The 22,194-nt window shown below is 40.9% G+C and overlaps 1 protein-coding gene across 2 annotated transcripts in view; it reads right to left on the bottom strand.

The window, feature by feature from the left end:
• NEDD9 (neural precursor cell expressed, developmentally down-regulated 9) overlaps positions 1 to 22,194 on the bottom strand; it is a 176,894-nt gene that overhangs the window by 95,144 nt on the left and 59,556 nt on the right. For both annotated transcript variants that reach the window (XM_074335230.2, XM_019743000.3), the window contains exon 2: positions 16,626 to 16,813. In XM_074335230.2, coding sequence (XP_074191331.2) covers positions 16,626 to 16,637 — 12 coding nt within the window. In that variant the 5' untranslated portion in view covers positions 16,638 to 16,813. The remainder of the gene's footprint in view (positions 1 to 16,625; positions 16,814 to 22,194) is intronic.

Here is a 22,194-nt window from a genome sequence, read left to right as displayed (position 1 = left end):
ACCCCCTTCCCGCACACCCCTCCCCCCCCCAAAAAAAAAGGCATGATCTGGGTTCACTTAACACCTGGGCAAATTGCTCTTGGGTCTGAAGAGAGCGGCTTATTCTTTCACTATTACATAATAGTAATTGTCCTGAGCCTCTTTCAAAGATAGAATTATTGTCAACATACTTTATTTACTGAAACAAAGGAAATATGCACCTTTTAGAAAATTTTCACCCCCAAAGACTACCTCGTTAAGGTTGTTAAATAGGTAAACTTCAGGTATCTGGAAGATTCGCTTAAAATACGACACTTCTTACTGATCTGTAGATGCTAAATAAATAAGGAATTGCCACATGAGACAAATGTTCGTCAAAATACTCCCACTTGCTGATCTTTACCAGACGCTACGTTCACCTGCTCTTGATTTATGGTCACAGTTGACATTTAAACATTTTTCAGTCCTAATGTGGGTGATTGGACAGACACCAGTGTTCACCAGGCCTTGGTGAAAACAGGGTGGTACCAGCGGCTGGTTCTCTTGGAAATTGTCCCAGCACAAGGAAAATGCAGGCACCGGGTATCTGAACATCAGACATGGTCTCCTGTTGTTATGGTCAGTCCTTCCTTTTGGACTGGGGCTGGAATATTCCAACAATCTGTGCCTGACAGCAGACCAAACAACTTTTATTCCTTTCTTATGTTTTCGTGACTGCTCTTCTTGTTTACATGCTTGCCTGCAGAAAGCTGATGTTGGGATGTGATGATAGCTCGTGGGCGGCTAAGTGGCTGGCACGGGTCCACTGCAGCCCGCTCTCACTTTGGCCCGCCCACCCATATCTCAGATGTTGGGGTTCTGACCAAGGGGAAATTCAACAACAGCCATTCCAAATGTAAGCCAAGAGCCCCTCTTCTCCTCTCACCCGCCTCAGTCCTGCAATTCTGTTCCCACTAACTCCTCCCCTCCCTGCTCTCAAAGGGCCCTAGTGCTGGTTTTTATTAGCACCCTGAAACAAAGATTTCAGCCCAGGTACACAGGAGGGTCTTCAGGGAGTATTCCTGGGGAAGGTCGTCCAGCAACAGCCTTGCTCAGACTCAGCTCCCGCTGTTTTGCCTCCTCACTATTGACATTGGGGCAGTGTCAATCTTTGTTGTGGGGCCGACCTGTGCCCTGTAGGATGTTTAGCAGCACCCGCTAGGTGCTAGGAGCATGCAGACCCTCCCTCACATTGTGACAATGAAAAATGTCTCAAGACATAGCCAATGTCTCCTGGGGGGTGGGGGGCAAAATCGCTGTGCTAAGGGAAACACATGTAGAGACACTAACCTTCAATCTCAATTGGACACTGGGGTCAAGGACTAAACTAGTCTCAATGACTTTAGCCCCAGCACTTGGCTTTGAGATGTGTAGGCTGTTGTCCTCTACTTATAGTGTTGTCCTGGGGATCAGCAGTTAGGTCTGTTTTGTATGGACCCCTTGGGTTTTCTGGGAACTTGGCAGCAGTCAGAGTTGCCCCCAGGTGGAATGAGTGGACTCGGGAGTGGCTGGTATCCGCTTATGAGGCAGGCTGGATATATTCTATGTGCTCTTCCAGAACTATCTCCACCTTTTTCTCCTCTGCTCTGGGCCCCAGAGTCTCATCTGTAGGGACTCCATTGATGGGCTCCCTTGCCTTCTGGCTTTTAGTTGAAGGAATTGAGGGGGTGAAGTCAGGGATTTATTCCCCATGTTCCTCATCACGCAAGGCCACCGTGGGCTCACCGTGCCCCTTGACAGAGGCTCACTGTGCCCCTTCAGAACGCTCTGCCGCTGTGGGCCCAGGTGTGAGAGGGAGGCTTAGCTGTTACTTGTAGCCTGGCTGCTGCATTACCCTGTGGTCTCGCTACGCTCTGCCCTCACTCGTAGCAGCAAGTCCTGTTAAATTAGGATAATTTGAATATGTCATCTATTTCTTGCTGGGACCTTGTCCAACACACAAAGTCATGGGGATTTTATATTGAGGATACATAATTTTTAAGGTGTCTTTTGACCCCAGATTCTGTGACACTGTGGAAGGCAGAGGTGAGCATTTTAATAGTTGCTCAAACACTATTGTGAAGAGAAAAAAACTCATCTTGGCTGCGAGATAATGCAGTTTATCCATAAGCTCCTATGTTTGCATCACTGCTGTGGAGGAAAGGGCACCTTTAGAATGCCAAGCACTTAGGTGGCAGACAGTATTGGCTATTAAAACAAGAACAACCTTTCAATCCTTCTCTTTCTCTCTCACAGAGTCCTGACTCTTTGCACTCTCCTCTGAATGGCTATGTCCTTTAAGAGACTATTCCTCAGCCCCAAGGCGTGAATATTGATTTAGGTCTCTTTCCCTGCTAGGATTAGTTTAGGCACGGGTGTGTGACACATTCCGGTTTAGTTCAAAGGGAGTTCTGCAGGGGGATACTGGTAAAGGACCCTCACTCTTAAAAAGAGATATAATAAGAGGCTGTTCCCTTTATCCCGTCTATGGATCCTGTGAGAGAATAGGACATCCAGAGCTGCAGCAGCTGTCTTGCCCAAAGATGAAGTCCTTGATGACATCTCTGAACTAATGAATTAACCAAACTCAGAACAACTCTTCATCCAGAATTATATTATATAACATGATAAACATGCTTATTGTTCAAGCTACTTTTGATTGAGATTTCTGGTGCTTGGTCTGCAGCTCAAAGCCCCTCCATGTACTGTGCCAGGTGTTTATCTCATTTAATCCAGTAATGCATTGTAGAGATTAAAAATGCCATCTTAACCTCTCAACAGCTTTTGCTCACTTTCCTCCTTGAAACACTTTTCAAATGTGGCTGCCGTGTTCCCATGCCCTCCAGATTTTTCCTCTGCCCCGTTGACTATTCCACCTCACTCTTTTCTTGGATTTTCCTTTTCTCGTTGGAACTTTTCTTGTTTCCAGCAATAGTCACCAATGGGTGACCTCACCCAGTGCCATAAATTTCATGCAGACACAATGACTCCAAATGTAAGTCTCTGGCCCTGACTGTTGCCCTGCAGTCCAGCCCTACATATACAATGACCTATCTGGCCTGCCACTTGGATATCTAGTGGACAACCCAACTTAACATGTCTGAAACAAGCCCTCAGTGTGCCCCCTCAAACCTTCTCCTCCAGGTTTCTAGATCTCAGTAAATGGCATCTCCCTTTTGCTCAGGCCAAAATATTGGAGTCAACTTTTACTCCTTTCTTATTCCATGGCATGGAACCCATACCCTATATCTAATCGTTCAACATATTTCCAAACATTTATTCCTTTCTTCTTTCACTACCATAGGCCTCATCTAAGCCACAAATCTCTCTCTCTCTCTTGCACTATAGCAACAGTTTAGAGCTACAGTGTCTGTCTGCTTTCCCTCTAGCGACTGTACGGTCTGTCCTCAGTACATCTGCCTGAGTGATCTTTGCAAAATAAGTCAGATCTTGTCACTCCCCTGCTCAAAACCCTCCAGAGGTTTCCTGTCTCATTTAGAAAACACTTAAAAGTCATTAAGTTGGCCTATATGATTTGGCCCCTACATGCCCTCTGACTATCTCTTTCTTGGAATCACATGGCCTATTTTATTTTCCTCAAACATGTTGAACACACTTTTACCTTATGACCTTCGTACTGACCACTCCCTGTGTCTGGAATGTTCTTTACTAGTGAGCCTCATGTCATTATCACTCACTTTCTTCAGATCTCTATTGAACTGGCACTGCCTCAGAAAGAACTTCCTTTAACACTCTATCTAAACTAGCATTCCTTTTAATTCTCTATCTATTTACTTTGTTTTTGTTCTTATAATTCACCACTCCTTGATAATCTAGTGCATATGTCTTTATTTGCTTATTATCTATCTCTCTGTCTTGAATATAAGCTTTGTGGGAGTAGGGATTTTGTTTTGTCCAGTGCTGTGTCTACTGAATTTAAAACAACACCTGGCCATGATAGTGGTAGGAAATATTTACCGAATGAATGTATGAATGAATGAATGACTCAGATGTCATCATCCCCTTATTGTGTAGCAGAGACTTTAAGTAGAATCTTAGGTTATAGAGGAAGAATAAAGGCATCTAGGATTAGAATCCTAACCTTTACTTCCTGGTCCGGGACTCTTTCTATTACTTCATACTGTCACCTACACACATAAGTTAATTATTATTTTTCCTTCAAAGGTAATTTGTGTTTTTATAAGGAACAAAGTCATCAAGTACAGAAATGGGTTTCCAATTAGGCAGGCAGTCTGTGTCAAGCCAGGAGGGAAATTGTGTGTGTGTGTGTGTGTGTGTGTGTGTGTGTGTGTGTGTATGTGTGTATGCAGAAGTACAGGATAGTGCTGGTGGGTGATGAGAGCTGCACAGAGCCTTCTGGGATTTGGAAATCCTATCATACCCTAAAACAAGTCTAGTATGTACAAAAGGTGGCCTGAGCATTTCTTTACCCTATAGCAAAGGCCAGGGATAGAGTAGATGCATCTCCATGAGGGAATAAGCTTTCTAAGATTTTCAGGAGCAACAACAGAAATCAATTCATACAATCTCTTCCAGACTTTTAGATCCCAAGATGGGCCAGAGAGAAATTAAGGAAGCCAACAGTAAAGCTAATTGTGGGAAATTTGCCAATTATGGTGAGACCTTGCATAGATGTGTCTGATGCAGAGTCTCAAGTACAACATCCAAAGAGCAGGATGGGGAGTCTGTGATCTGTATCAAGGTCAGGTCTTTCAAGAACGAACCTCCCTCCAGTAAATTCAGCTCAGCCTGGGATATTCAATTATGATGAGAAGCATACCTGAAGGTGTTAACCAAGTGGCCTAGTTTGCTATATAAGCTAATAATAAAATTTATGCTTTTTTGAAGTGTTGGCTATATTCCAGATGTCATGTTAAGTGCTATTATTAATAATAAAATTAACAACCATTGCTAACATTTATTAGTTGCTTGTTACATGACAAGAATAGTTCTAAGTGTTTAATAAGCTCATTTAACTCTCATGAGGACCTTACAAGGGACATACCAGTATTTTCTGCATTTTGCTGATCAGAAAACTGAATGCTAGAGGGGTTGTGAATTTCCCAAGATCACTTGGCTATAAGTGGTGGAGTCGGGATTGGAACATGGTGATCTGACCTACAGCCTGTGCTATAGTAAACTGCATACTTATGCTTTCTCATTTAATGCTCACAATTCTAGAAACTAGGTACTATTTTCCCCTCTTTATAGTCCCTGCATTGCATTGCTGTAATACCGTACAAGGGCTTAAGTCTCTGGTGCCTATATCTTGTCTTAAGAAATTGGTCATTCTCCCTTACGGTCTGTGAATGAGAAATGTTTGTAGTTATCTGTACACTGAAAACTGTAAAACAGTGCTGAGAAAATTAAAGAGGACTTAAATAAGTGGAGAGATATAATGCATTCATGGATCAGAACATCCAATATTGGTGAAGAGTCAATTCTCTCTAAATTGATTTATAGATTCAGCATCATCTCAATCAAAATCTCAGTAGGTATTTGTGGTAGAAATTGACAAACTGATTCTAAACTTCATATGGAAACACAAAGGATCTAGAATAGCAAAAACAGAACAAACAAATAAGCAAAATTACGGATAAAATAAGAACACCATTGGAGGACTAATGCTACCTGACTTCAAGACGTTATAAAGCTACACTAATCAAGACAGTGTGCTATTGGAGACAAATAGATCGGTGGAACAGAAATAGGCCTATATACATATATACACAACAGCACAAAGAAAATTTAGTGGAGAAACACAGTCCTTCCAACAAATGGTGTTAGTACAAGTGGATATCCATGTCGAAAACAATAAACTTCCATAAATCCATACCTTCCATCATATAAGTAGTAACTCAAAATAGTTTGGAGATAAACATAAAACTGAAAACTATAAAGCTTCTGGGAGAAAATATTTTGACCTTGGGGTAGGCAAAGATTTCTTCGATATCACACCAAAAGCATAATTCATGAAAAAAAATTAATAAATAGGACTTCATCAAAGTTAAAAACATCTGCTTTTCCAAACATACTATTAATAAAATAGGAAGACAAGTCAGAGACCAAAAGAAAATGCTTACAACACATCTGACAAAGTAATTGTATCCAGAATAGGTAAAAAAGTCTGAAAACTCAATAATAAGAAAACAACCCAATTTGCAAAATATATGAAAAGACATCTTATTAAAAAAGACATACTAATGAAAAACAAGCATGTGAAAAGATTCTCAACATTATTAGTCATTGGGGAAATGCAAAATAAAACCACAATAAAATACCACTTATACACAATGTTATTTTAAATTGATTTATAGATTCCGTATCTTCCCAACGAAAATCTCAGTAGGCTTTTTTCAGTGGTGTGTAGAAATTGACAAACTTAGTCTAAACTTCATATGGAAACACAAAAGATCTAGAGTAGCAAAAACAAAACAAACCAGCAAAAATACTGATAAAAGATGAACAAAGTTGGAGGACTCCCGCTGCCTGACTTCAAGGCCTTATTAGAATTAAAAGAAAAATGTGATCATACCAAGTATTGGCAAGGATATGAAGAAACTGGAACTCTTATATACTGCTGATGGGAATATAAAATGGTACAACCACTTTGGTACACAGTTTGTCAGTTCCTTAGAAAGTTAGCCATACACCTACCTTATGACCTAGTCATCTATTCCTAGGTATTTACCCAAGAGAAAAGAAACCACATATCCATAGAAAGACTTATACAAATGTTCATAGAGTTTTATTTCTAAATGCCCCAAACTGGGAATAACCCAAGTATCTATCAACAGGTAAATGGATAAACAAACTGTGGCACATCTATACAATGAATTCTACTCAGCAACAATGAAAATAAATAAACTTTTGATAACCACCACAACATAGATGAAAACCAAAATAATTATGCTGAGTAAAAGAAGCTGGAAAACAAACAAAAAATGTGTGTACTATGTCACTTAAATAAATTTCTAGGAGTTGAAACAAATGTCTAATGGCAGAAAAAGCAGATAAGTGGTTTCCTGGGGATGGGATGGGAGTAAGAGGAGGCAGAAGACGGGATTATAAAGGGCATCAGGAAACTTTTACAGGTGATGATTATGTCCATTGTCTTGATTGTGGTGATGGTTTTACAGATCAACATTATCAAAACTCACACTTTAAATATGTATTGTTTATTGTATATCAATCATACCTCAATAAAGCTGTTTTTAAAAACCCAAGTAGTTAACATCTATGGACATGGGTTCATACATATGTGACAAGCTGGCATGAGGGTATAGAGTATATAAATACTTCTCCCTAGACACACAGGAAAACAGATACACCCATGTAACACACTAATCAAAAAAACTTGCAGAGACTAGGGATAATGCCCTTGAGTTTTTAGGCCATATTCTTTATTCCCTTCATCTCTGCCCTCTATGTACTGTCATATATTCCTGAGATCCTGTAGTGGGGCCCTTCTAACTTTCTTTTCACTTCAACGGGTTTTGTGTGAAATCGAATGCTTCAAGTGCACAAGATTCCAGACAGAACGGTGGTGTGGAGAGTGGAGAAGGGACAGGGGTAAGATGCTAGCCTATCATTCCAGCACATGAGAGAGGTGCCACTTAACCTTTTAGCTTCTGGAAGCTGAATTTTGTAATGAGCTGTCACTGTATTTATCACCTAACGATTACTGCAACTGGATAAGGTGTGAAAAAACCTGGAAAACATTACCCTGTCGACGACACTGGTATCTTTGATGAAGTTGTCTATGGCGGGGTCCCAGATACAATTGAAAATCAGCACGTGGCCTGTTAAATGCTTTAGGTTCTTTCCAACCCTTCATTCTGCAGACGGCTCTGGCTTACAATATGGCAATTGTTTTGTCAGATCACTAAAGGCAGTCATATTATTAGAACATCCTGATCCTGACTTTATGTATGGTTCAGTCAAAATCACACGTGGCTGGTTCAACTGCAGTTCAAGAGGAGCACAGGGTGAAGCCTGAGCTGTTGCTGGGCAGCATTACTGCCTGCCCAGGTGCACCTCCTAAGGTGGTATTTAACTTGAAGAATATACCACGGTCTAAGGTCTGTTAGTTTCATAAAAGTGATTTTGTTGGCATGCTTAATGTGGAACCAGCTCACAGCATCAATATAATTATAGTAATTTAAAATAATAATACAACTGGCAAGTAGACCAGAGAGCTCTGAGGCAGCTCTGTCAATAGGCTTAGTACATGAAGAGCCAAATTATCACAAGGTTGCTTGGTGTCTGCAGAATCAGTACAAAGGTTTTTACTTGATCTTAGAATGTTACTGTCAATGGCTTGAGGCACGTATTGTCCACAAAGGGATAGTCTTGCCAACGGATTCATAATGCTTGGTGAATAATGCCAAGACTGTCTTCCCTAGGTCTTCCAGGTCTATGGGCTCTGGCATCCAGAGGGCCTCTGTGACCGTCTGACTCTTTCTAAAGCTTCCGTGGCTAACAAGTCCTGTTCACTTAGCCTTTATCCAAACAGGCATGATGCAGCCACTTCATTTTCTTCCAACTTCCAATCACATGTACATCTTCCTTGTTACTGGACCCTCTGATCAATGGGACTGAAATTTGATAGGCTCCCACAGACTTCTTTCTATTTTATAACCAGATAGATGATTTCTTGGCTTACTTCGACAACTGACTAATTATATACATTCTGTTTTACTAGTTTGCATGCATTTTGTGTGCATTTTACTAGTTTAACTCTGAGAGCTACCTTATTTCCAAGTTCTTTGGAGATACCTAACTGGCCTACCTCCATCCCTCCTGCTCTCTATTCTGACCATTGATTTGAGCCCAAGCTTTGCCATAAACTAACCTGTGAGTCAGCAAACCATTAATTTCATTGGCTTTAATATAACTATTAATAAGATGGGCACAATGTTTCCCCAATTTATAAGGATAAATTTTATTTTAAAGAGGGAGCAGTGAGGAGGGGAAGAAGAGAATGAGAGAAAGATTGAAAAATGAAGGCACATATAATTAAATTCTGCACTATTTTTAATATCTGATCTGTAACTCTATGAAATGTGATTGTATCTGGGGAAAGGCAGCTAAATAACGTAATATAAGCTGGCACTGCTGTAAATCTAATTTCTAATATTATTGTTACTTGATTTTATGTGATAAGAAATGTTTAGGTTAAATCAGCACCTTAATTTCCAGCCAAGTGGCATATATTATTTTTATTATTTTTCCCTTCCTGGTGGTTATGGTGAGTGAAGGGAGACCTGAGAATGTTAAATAGTTTGCCCCAGACCCTTAAAACTAACAGAACTATTATGCATCCTTTAATGACTCAGTGTCAGATCTCCAGATTAAAATTTTAAAATTCAGGCAAAAAAATCCAGATATATAACCTCTGTAATGATGAAGTTAGACTTTAAAAAAAAAGAGGCATGTAACTAACTGTTCAATAGACGTTGATGTAGATCATCAGAGGTCAGGCAAAGGTTTACCCAGGTTTCCACACAAGAGTGTTTTTCCACTAGTGAAGCAGTACTCTCCAGACAGCTTTCAGAACCCGTTACGGAGACCATCCATCCTTGCCTGCACCCATTCCTCATTCTTTATCAGGTTTCATTTTTTTTGTTTCTGTTTTTGTTTTCAATTCTGTTTCTTCTCACATTTGATCTCAAGTATGAAGAGGACAATATTTCAAGATGTATTTTCTATAAGCCAATGTGATGACTGCAAACCAGGCTGACATCATCCAAAATTTCTCTCCCTATAAAATTCTGTCTCTACCCTTTTAGTTATCTTGACGGAATCAAGACAGTCTTAATAGGTGACTTTTGGCCTCCAAATAAAGCATTATAATGTATTCTGTTTCTATTTTCCTTGACTTTCTGCAATGTAATTTTATATCCCTTAGGAGCCAAGAAGGATTTTCTGTAATTAGGGTTTGCTACTGGCACTTGCTTCTTGAAACATTCATCTGTCCAGTTCTCAGACTGAGAGGACTGCACTGGAACTGCAGGTTTTGAAGCAGCGTGGTCATAGTCCTCCTTACCCTGGAATCCTGGATAGAAAGTTCTAGAAACAATGCTTCAATTGTATTTTGAGACATTATGAGCCCTTTTATACATAGATTGGAATTAATAGGAATGGACAAGGGGACTCTTGGCTAGCGCTGAACTAAGCTGTCATTGATTAGCTGTGTGTAACTTACATTCTCTGGATCTTTGTTCCTCCACCAAAAAAAAAAAAAAAAAAAAAAAAAAACAGTAAAAGAAAAAGAAAAAAAAACACTTGAAGTGATTGAAGGCAAGGGGCATCTAAGGACTCTATGGGGCAAACACTATCAGTATCTTTGCCCTTCTTTCCATTTCTCAGCCTTCTTTAGGCCAACAGAATACTGGTGGAAATGACACTCCACTTTCCTGGCCTGCTCCCAAAATGTCCCACAACATCTCTCTTCTTATCTGCACTGCTGGAGGTGAAGGAACCTGAGATGATGGGGCCACATGATGGAAGAAAATGAGATCCCTGAGGATAGTTACCCAAGAGAGCCACTGACTGTCACAGGAGTAAGAACTAAATTACTGTGCTACCCACCCAAGAATATAGGGTTTACTTGTTACTACAGCTTACTGCAGCTCTAACCTCACTAACATGTTCTTCCAGCTCTAAAATTCTGTATATCTAAGGGATGACAGAGTACAGGGCAGAAGTAGAAGGCGATCTGGACACAGGAAGGAGGCACTAGATGTAAACAATGTCAACCTACTGTTTAATTGGATGTCGTACTCAAAGGTGCTCCTCTAAATGAGCCAGTGTAAAGGCCAAGGGGGCTCTGGACAATACATAAAGAAGGTAAAGTTATTTTTAGTGTAACAGTGACTCTCTGTGTGTTACAAGACCCTGGTCAAACCCGGAGAAATATATATATTTTTAAAGTAGAATAAAGGCAAATTTGGGGAAAATGATGACATAAATCTCCTTCATCAATAAAAGAACTCAGAATAGTTCTAAGAACCAAAAAAGCTCACCAATTTCTGCACTTGTGATGTTTGTACGGAGATAGCACAGAGTCACCCTACACTTCTCAGTGATTGTAATATTTTTGCTGTGCTCCTTCTAGAACTTTTTTTTTTTCCATACAGAAAATTATTAGGTTTGGGAGGATACTAATCATTTGGGGGAAAATAGACTGTTCCTTTCATGTTTTTAGTTTATTCCTTTTTCAGAATGGATTCCCACAGATAGCACTTTCATCTTGACATATTTCTACTGAGTGAAAGTACCATTTTCAAGAAACCCCCAAAGCTTCATATTTTAGAATAAATGAGGCCTCTCTGTGGGAAAATAAAGCCATAGAAGACACTGGGAAACCACATGGCCCATGTTAAATCAGGGAAAATGTCTGGTAGGGATGTGAAAGCCCGCTTATGCTCAGGGGTCACTTTCTGTGTTCCAGCTCCTGTTTACTTTCTGGACCTTGGTCAGTGTCTTTTTGACAGTATAATTTCTGCAATGCAACTGGGGTTTGTGACCAGTAATCAAACACAGAAATTCTCCAGCAATCCCATCCAGGGAGCTCAATTTTACTTGATTTAAATAAGAAAGTCAAATCTCTATCCAGACGTGCCTCTTTCACCTGCAGGACACTTCGTCTTTGAAAATGCTTCCAATTTTCCAGACAAGCTCAAGGGATCCACACCCCCCAATAAAATTCCTGTGTGCACTAAATTGCCCTGTAGTTGTGATTTATGCCTCAATAAAACTACATCTTGAAAAGGAGAAGTGGTTTGATTCTCACGCATAATTTATGCACATTTTACTTTTGGAATACACAGTATTTATGTGAGGGGAAGGTCTTTGTGATGTGATGGATATATCCACATCAACAGAACTAAGAACAATGCAGGGCAGTAGAAATGACCTCTGGCACCTTCTAAGCACTGGATTCCCATTCTAACTGAGATCACATCCACAGCCCGGAGCAGGACTCTTCAGGCTTTCTGAGGCCCAGAAACCCCTACTGAGCTTGCTCAAATTGTGCATTCTTGGTCCTCTCCCTAGATGCCCTGAATTAGAGTCACTGTGAGTGGGGTCCAGGCATCTATATTTTAACAATCTTTACAGGTGATTCTGATCACATCAGAATTGAGAAATATTCTTCAAGTTAGGAGATCAGGTCGGATTGTAATTTGTTGGCTATCACCAATTAACTATTTGCTGAAAGAAAGAGAAGGGAACTCATTCTTTTTGGATGCCTTTTTTGTGTGTCCGGCATTGTACTAGACACTCTAAGTATATATTTTTTGTTTAAATCTTGCAACAGTCCAACAAAGTTGGTATTATTATCCTCATTTTGTAGAGGAGAAATTTGAGGTTCAGAGAGGGTAAGAAATATTAGGAAATAACAGGGCAGAGATTTGAACCAGATTCTTAGCTCCAAAGAGCATACTTTCCGTACTAAGCCACACTTACTGACCATCCTGCTGGGCATTTTCTATGTGTCCAGCATTGGGAAAAATGTTTTAGGGTTCATAATGGCTCACCCTTTAATCTACTGAGAGACACGATTAGAAATTTCTTAGGACAACAATGGTAAGTCCTTCCGTTTACTTGGGGAACTTGTGTTGTAGACACTGCAGTGCACTGACCAGAGACCCTACATGAGATTCAGTGATTCTTCTGTCAGCTCCTGAAAACTTGGCCACTGGCAGCTCTCGATTGATCCCCCTCCTGAGACTATCCTCAGGTGAAGAGAGCCTCTTAATGCACGTCATGCCTCCTCCATGGGACAGCCCATACCCTAAGTCTGGTCCAGGCAGGGGTAGACACGCTCCGACTCTTGCTTCAACTCTAGACAACTCTGACGGCCCACCCCAGCAAGAGAGGGCCCATGCCTGTATTATAAGTGGACTGCAGTCCACCTCTTCTTCTACCTTTTCCTGTGTCCTTCACTGCCTGTGGGTGTTCCCCAGAAAGCTGCCCATAAACCTCCTGCATCCCAACCTCCATCTCTCCTGAGTTTACTTCTCTGGCAACTCAAACTGTGATGTTGTTAAATCGAATTTTTCTTGTGGATAAATTATGTTTATGTTTAGGCCGTGTTATGAGCTGCATGTGTCCCTCCTCCCAAATTCATATGTTGAAATCCTAACTCCCCAGTATCTCAGAATGTGACTATACTTGGAGATAAGGTCTTTAAAGAGGTAATGAAGGTTAAACAAGATCATTAGAGTCGATCCTAATCCAGTATGACTAGTGTCCTTATAAGAAGAGGAGTTTAGGACACAGACACACAGAGGAAACACCAGGTCGAGACACAGGGAGAAAGTGGCCATCTGCAAGCCAAGGAGAGAGGCCTCAAAAGAAACCAGCCCTGCTGACACCTTGGTCTTGGACTTGCTACCTCCAGAATGGTAAGGAAATTCATTTCTGTTGTTAGTCACCCAGTCTGTGACACTTTGTTATGGCAGCCCTGGCAAACCAATAAAGGCAGATTTAGACCTACTTCTTCATTTCAGTCCCTATTAGTTCATCTTTACTTTCACAGAAAAATCTATAAATCTGAACATGTTAAATTGTCATTTAGGTGTAAGGAGGTAAGGTGATAATTTTCAGTAGCTAGAGTTTCCACATTCCCTAAAATACGTCAGAATAATCACATTTATGTAGGGGTGAAAAAAAGAGTATGTGAATTACTCCACTTTATTGCATCTCCCTTTTAATGACTTTATCACAGACCTATGGCACATATAAACACACAGTCTAACAGCTATTTTAGACCTGCGGTGGACTTGTATTTGATGGGAAAGAAAGACAAAATTTGCAAATTCTGTCAGTCAACACTTTTTGGCCCTCTGCAAAGCAATAGTTCAGTCTGGCTTTAGATTAACCAGACCAGACCAAGTCCAACTGCCAGCTTTCTGCCTTAGTACAAAGAGGAAGAGTAAGGAATGCCACCCTCCTCCCCGCCCCAAAAATCTGCAGTTTAAAAGATTTTTTTTTTTTCAGTTTTTCCATTTTTCTCAGCCAGCCCCCTTTTCATTCCCAGCACTGCACTGGGAAATGTTTAACTACCAGCTCTCTGAAAATGAAACAAAACCTAGCAGCCCTGATATGTAGTCTTTGCTGATTGCTGTGGTGTAAATATCCCCCACTATGGTCATTAACAAGCTACCTAGGTGAACTCACTGAGAAGCATGCGGACAGTTGGTCGAGGGGGCTGGAACTAGCTGTCTCCACACCACTGATTCATGCCAAAAGGCAAAATGTGGCTGCCTGGGCCAGTGCCTGGCTTCTCTGCAGCCCTCAAATGAGAGTGTGCTCTCCACCTTCTTCTCATTGACATTTGCATAATGACCGCAGGACTTGCTGTTATTTGCTGAGTATTTTTTTGGTAAGGGGATGACTTTTAAGAGTATTTATGAGTTTAGCATAGGTTTCTTCAAAGGATTTTGTTGGCCCTGCCCTCATATTATATTCATTATTGCTTCTGGATACAGAAAATCTCAGCATCACTGAGTTCAGGAGGGCAACCAAGACTAACCCAAGAGAGATTCCCAGAGGCCCAGTCTCTTCTTACCAGGCCTTTCCTCATGCTCGCTTCTCCCTTTAGTAATTTCTTTTGGTTGCACAGACTTTACTTTTTAAGTGCTGCAGAACTCCGGTTTTCACTGGAATCCTCTACTGAGGACTGAGGCCAATGAGTCAGTGCCAAAACACAACTGTAAGCCATTTACACTCTCATCCCTATTTTATAGATGAAGAAACTGAGGCACAGAGAGTTTAGCTTGTTCAAGGTCATACCACTGACCTTGACTGGTGAGATTCAAAGCAGGCAGTGCAGCTTCACGTCTATATTTTAAATGACGCACATCCCCCAAAAGAACAGCAGGAATATATCCTTAGGAAGCATTAACGACAAGGAAAAAATGCTCCTTTTTATTAGGTGATACTAATAATTTCCAAATATTTACATTCTACTTAGTCTAGCATGAAGTTACATGTAAGTGTGTATATGTGTGTGTGTGTGTGTGTGTGTATGTACAGAATGTTGAAATAAAGTTTAATGAAAAAAAAGCAAAACATGCAGAAGTGGTGGAATTAATGATTTCAAGGAACGCTTGGACTCTGAACACAGATAATTCTAAGTGAATTGATTTCAGGCAGTAGAATTGTCTGTTTTCAGGCCTAGAATACCAAAAATTGAGAATCAATATATATTTGAAACAACACAGCGCTGATGTTCATTGCAGGGACTTCTATGGAATGAAATACTGGCTGGCTTTATAGAACGCTACGGCTCGCTCTGTCTCCGTGTCTCTCTGTTTCTGTGTCTCTCAGTCTCTGTCATAGCCCTGTTTTCATTTCCATTTAACAAAACTGGCTGAGTAGGTATTAAAAAATGAGAAGACATGATTTTCATTAAGAAATTAATATTCATGTCAAGTAACTTAAGGAATCACAAATAAATGTAATTTGTTCCAGTTCAGATTTGTAATTTGGTTTGGTGGAAGTCTGAGGTGCCCAATTCTGTGACAGATTTTTGTCATAGCATTCTAGGACTGGGGGGGTTTTTAAGAGGTCATTACTTTACTTTAAAACATTACAGTGATGTGACAATCTAATTGATTTTTAAAGACTTCCACAGAAATTATTTTAATACTTATCAAAATGTTTAAAGAAAACATTTGTCATTTTACTTAATCTACAGCCACTCCCCTGCAAATGATGTAGGTTCCTCTTTGAAATGACCTGGCCCAGTGCTTTCTTATTTGTGTTGATGGTTAGTTTTCCATGGGATACAGATAAAAAATTAATGATGTCAGCACATAAAGGAATTCACCTTTTTTCTTTTGAGCACATGTTACTTACTTTATGTGCACTTTCTCATTTCATCCTCAAGATAATCCTCCTGTCACCATTCTGTGAATTTGGAAATGGAGATTCAAAAGGGTCGAGTAACTGGCTCCACTGACAAGTGTAGGCATTAGGACATGAATCCTGGTCTGCCTACCCCGATGGCACATGCCACGCCACGCTGCCTGCCTCCCTTAGAGGTCAATTATAATAATAAGTGCAATTACTTATCAGTTCTGCTACTTAATTTCCACAAAACCTTTAGGGAGCCTTAGTTAGGTAGGAGAATTGACCGTTTTAACCCTAACCACCACTCTAAGCCAAGTTGATTTTCTTGTGGAATGGCTGCATGGAAGTAGAGTGGTTTAAAGGTAACTGGCAGACAGGGCAAGAGGCACCAGAGAACTGACTAATCCATAACCAAGGTAATCAACCTCTGAATAGCTCAGTGAGTGAAACTTCCAGACTTACTTGGGCACTGGTTATACTAAGTAGAGCATTCCAGCTCTATCCCGGAACACTGCTTCCCCAGAGATTTCTGAATGGAAGAGGATTTCCCGTGGACATCAGTGTATCCATTTGAAAAGGTTCACCTAACAGCAAAATCTGGCGGCCTAACGTCAATCTTTTCATTTTAAATATTCATTGCAATCTTGGGTGAGAACGGAATGCCATTTGTATTATTGTTTCAATAGAATCAGTCTGAATTGAACTGGACAAAAAGGATGTATGTTTTTTCCATCGCTACTCACCCTTGCCCACATTTTCCCAGGCGGTTCCTCTACTAAGCCAAGGAATGTTGGAGCTCTGGATCTTGAAAAGGACAGTCCCAGTGTTTTAGTCTGCCAACCAGTTTCTTCCTTTTCATAACTCCACTTTAAAGAATACACGATGCCCTCATGCTCACGTATGACATTATGGAATTCACAGCTTCCTGAACCTGAAAAAAGAAGTTAAAACTGTGAGAGTGGGTAAACTCTTGGGAAAGCTGAGACACTTTTCATCACTTAAGGATTGCCTCATAGCAGTTGGAAAAGCCAAATCCATAGTTTCATGAATGAAATATATCATTCATTCATTCATTCATTCATTTGTTCATCCATGCAATCAAAGAAAGCAATTATGGAGATCTTAATACACATTAGCTGGAACTTCAAAGACGTATAAAATATGGACCTGTCCTCAAGGAACTCACATCTAATAGGATGAACCAAAAAGTACAGAGCCATAAAATGTCACAGGTACTCTGGTAGAACACGAAGTGGGTCAGATGAGGGCACAGAAGCAGGGAGAAGGTAAACTTTGGGAGGAGTCCTGAGTGATGTTTGCCAGGTGTTTCTTATTGGGGCAGAATGATAGCAATGAGTGATCCTTGGTTGTCTACAATCCACAACTTAGTCCTGTCATTGATTTGACTTGTTTTTCCACTCCACCCCACTGCCTCATTATTCCCCTTTCAACTAATCTGATGTGTTGCTACTTTTATCATTCGGAAGCCACCAAACATGTCTGATGCTCCCTCTCATCAGCAGCTTGTAAAGGTCACTGGAGCCACATGATTTTCTTGCTTCCTGAAAATGAGGAAAATGGTATTTTGGCAATGTGGCTTTTAAATAGCTCAGATGCAAAACCCAGAATTTGATTTTGGGGGAAGAAATCTGACTGGGCTTTTGGTTGGTTAGTATTGGCCAGTTTTTCACTTCCCTTTCATCATCTTGCAGCCATAAGGTTCAGTTTCGCGATGGTGTGTGTGTGTGTGTGTGTGTGTGTGTGTGTGTGTGTCTTTCTTTATGCACCATAGTTGAAATATATTCATAGAAAACACCTGATACTTAAACCATGTGGGGCACACAGAAATCTTTTTGAGAATGGGAATCTGAATATTTGTAAAAGGAAAGTGTTTTTCCCATCAAGAATGATAAAAACAATTAAATGGATGTGGAGCAGAAAAACAAGGACTGTGTCTAGTATTATAGTAGAAGCTCAGCAAACTGTGGAAGGGACTGATCTAGCTGCCCTTATGCGGAGGAGAGGTCTTCCTAGAACTGCTTTCCAGATAGAGGATAATTGGGAGTTTGTGTTTTTTCACTTCTACGAGAATGAGAGCAGCCTCCTGTAATTTCGGTTAGATAAACACAGCATGTATAATCGTGGTGAAGAGGGAGGGAAAGGAATTTTCCTCTGAGGCACTTGCAGTGGCTACGCAAGAGGACATGGGCCTATGACTCATTTGCTCTGTCTGAATTCATCCGTGGTCACCCAAGAATCTTGGCCTCAGATGGTGGAGAAGACCAGCAGTGAGAGTTATTAAGTTTCTAGCATTCAGCCCATTTCCCCTCAGGAATTCACACCTTGAGGAGGCATTTTAACTGTCCAAGATGTCTGAGCTTAAAGGCACCCACTCAGAGCATTTGCCCATGGGAGCCCATAAACTACAGCACCAGGAACTATATATATTCTCTCTCTCTGTCTCTCTCTCTGTCTCTCTGTCTCACTCTTTCGATTTCACTAATTCTTTATTGTGAAATGTAACACAGCTACAGAAAACTGTATAAAATAAATATGGAGCTTAATAAATTGTTATAAATGTAACTGCTACCCAGGTCAAGCCATAGAATACTGGCAGGACCTTAGAGGGTCCTGGGGGCCCCTCCCAATACAACTCCTTCTTTTTTTTAAAGCTAGTACTTCCCTAAGCCCTGTGTCGGGAATCTTCTGTTGTTGAGCTTCTATATTTCCTCCAGCTCTGTCCCTTTCTAAGGCAAGAGAAATCCATCTCCCCAAGAGGCCATGTCCATCTGGGACCCATGACTCCCTTCCTAACCATGCGCCAAGTACAGGGATATTTATTTAGATTCCTCATCCAAATGAGTCTACGCCCACTTCCAGGTCTTCCCAGGACTTCCTCAGGTTTACCTAGAGGCAGATATGTATAGGAGGCAGTGGATGAAAGATAGATTTTAGGACTAAGATGGGAGCATCCATGAACACACAAGCCCTTGAGGTATGGGATGGAGCAGGAGCTAGATGGCCCTGGGGCGTGGGGCCAGCTCTTCTTGTGTCACATGTTCCAGTGAGAAGCAATAAGCAGGCCAAGAACTCTGAGGTCCAATCTAGCCTTCCAGGCTGCCATGAAGATACATTTGTCGAGGTAGGAGGATAAAACATCTTTTATTGAATAACTTGTTAGTTTAATTTACAACTTTTGAATATTTAGGCCTCCATTTAAGCCCCACAGATGTTAGGGATGAGCCTGCCTAACTGTTCTGGGCTTCCCTCTGTGCCTTTCTTTATACTTTACCCACTTAAGTCTGCATTCTTACACACCACAGTCAATCTCTCTGGTTTTGAACCCTGACTTAACAGATCATACAGTATACATTCTTTTATGGTGGCTTCTTCCACTCAGCATTATGTTTGTAAAATTCAGCATGTCATGACCTATAGCTGTAGCTTATAATTTTCACTGCTGTATAGTATTCCATTATATGGATAACCATCCATTTTAATGTTGATGGACAATTGAATTGTCTCTGGTATTAGGCCATCATGAATAATACTGCTAACTAGATCTTTATTTCTGTTGCACATATACCTAGGAATGGAATTGCTTGGTAATAAACATATTTTCAACTTTAATGGAAAATGCCGAACTATTTTCCAAAGTTCTCACCAGCAGGGTATGAGAGTCCCCATTGCTCTGATAATGTTTGGTATTTCTTCTTTGTTTCAGCCAATTTGTACTAGGAATATTTTAAGTATACTACTAAAAAAGTCTCTTTTTTTAAAAAAAAAAAATCCTAAATGAAATAAATCAGACAGAAAAAGCAGAGAACCATATGATTTCACTGACATGTGGTATATAAACCAAAAACAGCAAAAGAACAAGACAAACAAATGAGAAACAAAAACTCATAGACCCAGACAACAATTTAGTGGTTACCAGAGGGTAAGGGGGGCGGGGGGTTGTAGATGAGGGTAAAGGGGATCAAATATATGGTGATGGAAGAAGAACTGACTCTGGGTGGTGAACACACAATGGGATTTATAGATGATGGAATACAGAATTGTACACCTGAAATCTATGTAATTTTACTAACAATTGTCACCCCAATAAAAAAAATTAAAAAAATTTTTCCGTTATTTGCATCTTAAGATACCAAAGCAATTCTAATAACTTGGAGTTCCAAGTTGACTGCTAATAGCATCAATAGAGGTATTTAATAATAATAAGAAGAATATTTACAATAATACCCACATTTTTTATTTGCAATATGGTAGCTAAGAGAAAATCTATAGCCTTAGAAAATTCACGGTAATAAAATCCAAACAAATAACATTGGCACATATAGCATTTAAAAATAACACACAGATGAGCAGACTGACCTAGGGGGTGAACCAACACGCCAAACATGCAGTTAGTATTGACATCCTTTCATAGGATTACATATGTCGCCAGGGCGTGCTCTGACAGTTGTGGCAGCACTGGGCACAAATTGTTGAATTACCCAGCTGGGACAAGTCAGGACCACCTCAGAGGAGGAAGATCAGCTGGGGGAGCCCATCAGCTTGCAGCTCATTAGCATGCCACATCTGGTAACATCTGTTCCTCCAGGGGACAGCAATAACGTGCTCTGGTCAACAGAAAACGAGGGACAGGCTCAAGCCTCTCAGCAGAAATAGTCATAGCCTCCGGTGTCACCGCCCACTTCCTTCTCCACCTACTTGGGCCCCCGAGCTTTCTTTCTCTTGCTAATATCCTTAACCTCCTTGCCACTTTGTCCTTTTAGTGCAGCCTCCTGGGCAAAGCCCAGCCTTGGATGAACTCAACTGTTTACTTTCTCTACTTCAATTAACCAGCTGTTGAACATTGCTGGGAGCATCACACACCCTGTAGATGGTGCCACTATAAATGTATGGTCACCAATGCCATCTGGGCCCATGTTCCTATCAAGCAGCCTTTTTCAGTTCCCCGTCAGTGCATCCTCCCATTTTCTTATTTTTCTATTACAGTGATGATAGGTCCTCTTCTGTAATGACGCACTGGGTGCCTACTTGAGACACGCTGGCTGTTGTCTGTTATGCACAGGGCTATTTCAGACTTGCTTTGCTCTCCTCAAGTCTCTGGGTTTTTTGCCCGCTACTGAACCCCAATCTCAAACTCCACTGTCAGCCTCAGTAGGCAATCTCTCCTCCTGCTTCATGAAGAAAGCTGGCGCCATCTGAAGCGAACTTGCTCAACTTCCATCCTCTACAGCTGCAGATTCACTTTGCATCTAAACTCATCCCTTTGTCCTCCATACCTCCTTGTGACAATAAAGGGAGTAAATGTCTCCTCTCATGCTCAAGCGAATCCCTCTCCCTGGCTGCAGTGCCTTACCTCCCTTGTCTTTTCAGGGACATCTTTCTATTCTCTCTCTCTCTCTCTCTCTCTCTCTCTCTCTCTCTCTCTCTCTCTCTCTCTCTCTCTCGACTTCTTCCCAGCAATGGTCAAATAGACACATTTTCCCCTTAAGCATTTGGTGTCAGGGTCTTTCTTGGCTTGACCAAGACCTTCATCCAAACCGGGCAGGAAAAAGTGTTTGGGTTGAATTGTGTTCCCCTCAAATTCATATGTTGCAGTCTTAACACCCCAACTCTCAGCATGTGAGCTTATTTGAAAATAGGGTTGTTGCAGGTGTAATTAGTTAAAATGAGATGATAATCTCTGTGGCTCTCAGTTCCTCACTTGGGATCTGAGGAGGAGCCGGGTCACCATTTTTGTGGATTGCGGTTCCAACATGTGTGGGAGCAGAGGTAGCGAGACGGGAGAGGAAGATTAGAGAGAAGGCTCTGAGCTCCTCACCTCTTCTCTGACCAAAGCAGTGTCAGTCTTAGTTGCTTTAGATTTTGAAACTCTTGGTAATATTTGGCTTAAAAAAGTGTTACATGGTTTAAAAAAAAAAAAATTCAGTCTGACTTAGGCGATATTTCAGATCCTTCACAAATGCAATAGACTATGATTATAAGGAGGTTTTACAAGTTAAAGCACATGGGTTTGAGGAACATATAGCACAGAGTTTCCTCAGAAAAGCCTGATTTAGAAACAGTTTTGGAGACATAGAGGAAAAACTGAGGGTTGCTAGATGGGTGGGGGGGTGGGGATAAGAAAGGAGGTGAGGGGATTAGAAAACAGTCAGTAACCACAAGATGGCCACGGGGTTTTGAAAATTAATTTGGGGAATGTAATCAATAATGTTGTAAAGATTTTGTAGGGTATGCAATGGACACTTGTCTCATTAGGGAGACCACCTCAGGGATGATGTAGATGCCTGATCACTG

Source organism: Rhinolophus sinicus, chromosome 14 (genome assembly GCF_057876585.1).
Source record: "Rhinolophus sinicus isolate RSI-liver-muscle chromosome 14, RSI-T2T, whole genome shotgun sequence".
Lineage (NCBI taxonomy): Eukaryota > Metazoa > Chordata > Mammalia > Chiroptera > Rhinolophidae > Rhinolophus > Rhinolophus sinicus.
This window is presented reverse-complemented; position numbering and strand designations above follow the sequence as displayed.